The 2197-nt window shown below is 54.3% G+C and overlaps 1 protein-coding gene across 1 annotated transcript; it reads left to right on the top strand.

Moving 5' to 3' along the window:
* Window positions 1-1144: 1144 nt before the first annotated feature.
* On the top strand, window positions 1145-2072 carry CSUI_001115 (uncharacterized protein; the record flags this gene model as incomplete). Its single annotated transcript, XM_068061321.1, has 1 exon — window positions 1145-2072. A coding segment is annotated over exon 1 (279 nt), but the record flags the coding sequence as incomplete, so codon positions are not given.
* Between the last annotated feature and the right edge of the window lie 125 nt (window positions 2073-2197).

Here is a 2197-nt window from a genome sequence, read left to right as displayed (position 1 = left end):
ACGCAGAAGCATCTCACGTATTTGGCGGGAGGATGAAGGTGAAAAAGAAGTCCTTTCTGAAGGAGGGCGAAGGGTTGTCTTTTCTTTCATGACAGTTCCAAACCACTGAGGACATTGCTTGCGTCTACTTCTTTTTCTTTGAGACAATGGAAAACAAAAGAGAAGCAAGGCAGTAATCAAAAAGTAATATGAAGACTGAAGATGACTCCTGTCTGCTTTCCTTGCGTTTACGTGTAGTCTTCTATGTGAGGTTTGATTTCAATCGTCTGTTCCTGTCCGTAGTTTTCTTGGCCATAAATGGAAACAGAAAAAAGCACACCCATCCCCCCAAGTGAAGCTGAGCTCTGCACAAAAGATTCTTGTCTGAGGGTGGTTATCTGCTTTGGCCTGATACTCCAGACAAACCTTACATGCTCGGGTCCACTGCTGCCTCCTACTACGCCTATAAAACACTCTGTAGTGAGTTACTTCGTCATCAATTAACGCCATAGATGGGTACCAGGCCGACGCCGAGCCACGAGTGACCGACCCTCCCGTGCCTTCACGCGGTTTCGTGAGGAGTGGCAAGTTGACGTTCCGGAAGCTGTATGGACAAACAGTTTAAGCTGAACTCGAGACCACCTGTCCGTAAGCTGCTGGAGACTGAAGATGTTGCTTCCGGGTAACCGGAGGATGTCTTGCTGGCATGATTCGCGAAACGGCGTACACGCGAATTGAGAGCTTGCCTCGAGTATGGAGAAAACTAACGGATGTTCTGGTCCTCTACGACTATCGGAGCCACAATCACGGCTGACCGCCTCTGCGGATTCCGTTACATCCCTTGCATTCGCTGCCGACGAGTAAAATTGCATCTGGCTTCCTCGAGACGGGATATTTGAGTGGCTGTTTCCTACGCTGTCGCGTTCACCAGCTAGAGCGAGGATCCCCGGGGATTATTTTGCCCGGAAGTTCGGTTCATCGGTACTTCGGTAGTGTCTCCCACGGTAGAAGGCATTCGAACGCCCATTCTCGGGGTCGAAGCGTGAGTGTTGGGGATCCAGTCAGTTGCTCTCTCGACGTCATCGCACCTTCAAACAGACAGCCGGAGGAGACAGCTGCTCCTACGTGGACACAACTCCTGTCGGTACACGCGAGCGGTGGGATGCTGGCCCGGCTCGTTGGCCTGCGGCACTGTCCACATGTGAGCTCGTTGGCCTGCAGCATTGCCCACATGCGACTGTTCCAGACAAGCGCTTTGTTGTTAATCCACATCCAGCCTTCGTGGGACATCTAGCTGCTCCCACGATGTTAGTACAGGCGAGACGTGCTGCACGGAGGGCCGGCTTCGCGTTTAAAGCCGAGGTGGGACGGAAGCGAAACGCCCGTCACGATCAGTAGCGCCAGGGCCTGCAAACTGGTCGTCTCCTTCTTTCCTAGTCTTCGAGAGCTGAGTCGTCCTGCGGGGAGGAACGGGCGTTCTCGGCGGGCGGGACTGTCTCTGACTGAAGAAGCTAGAGACCTCGCGTACGCTACCCACTCCTCCTCCACGCGCTGCTCCGTGGCGACAGACTTTGCACTCTTCGGAGCAGAGGTATCGCCTCCGTACCGGCGCGAAGTGGAAAGGGCGACCAACCTCTTTCCACATCCGCTACCACCGTCTCCTAGTGACCGTGCCCGGAGTCGGCGAGAAGCCGATGTATGCCTGTAGGCCACGGAAGAGACTGAACGTTCTACCAGCGCCACGTGCCGGATGTGCCAACCAGCCTCCAGTTCTTTGAAAACACCTGAAAACGACGAAGAACACGTACAGTGAGATGGCGGGTGGACAGCCTGCTGGCGTTGGCGCTTGTTCTTTTTTTTTTTGCGGAAGCAGTGTCCCCGGCTGGTCATACTATGATGTCCGGCTTCCGCCTTCGCCCGGTCGGGCAGTTCATAACGCGCTGGTGTGTTGTGACAAGGAGGTGCCAACGGTCCGTGTGTACTCACTGGGTGTACGCTCGTATGGGGGGGCGCGGGCGGTACTCGTGCCCTTCTCGCTGATGATTTTGTTGTCTGAGTTTGTGATGCAGACCAAAGCCGGTGTGTGTAGTGGACTGTGACTAGTGACTGTCACTACTGAGCGACTACGCTTGTTGCGTCGGGAAACGGGGTGAGACAAACCCAGTATTCACACGGTCAGAAGTCACTCGCAATTGTTCAAACACACGCTAACACCACT

The sequence above is a fragment of the Cystoisospora suis genome (genome assembly GCF_002600585.1).
Source record: "Cystoisospora suis strain Wien I chromosome Unknown contig_441, whole genome shotgun sequence".
In the NCBI taxonomy this organism is placed as follows: domain Eukaryota; phylum Apicomplexa; class Conoidasida; order Eucoccidiorida; family Sarcocystidae; genus Cystoisospora; species Cystoisospora suis.
Note: the sequence above shows the minus strand (reverse complement) of the source record. Positions and strands in the feature narration are given on the sequence as shown.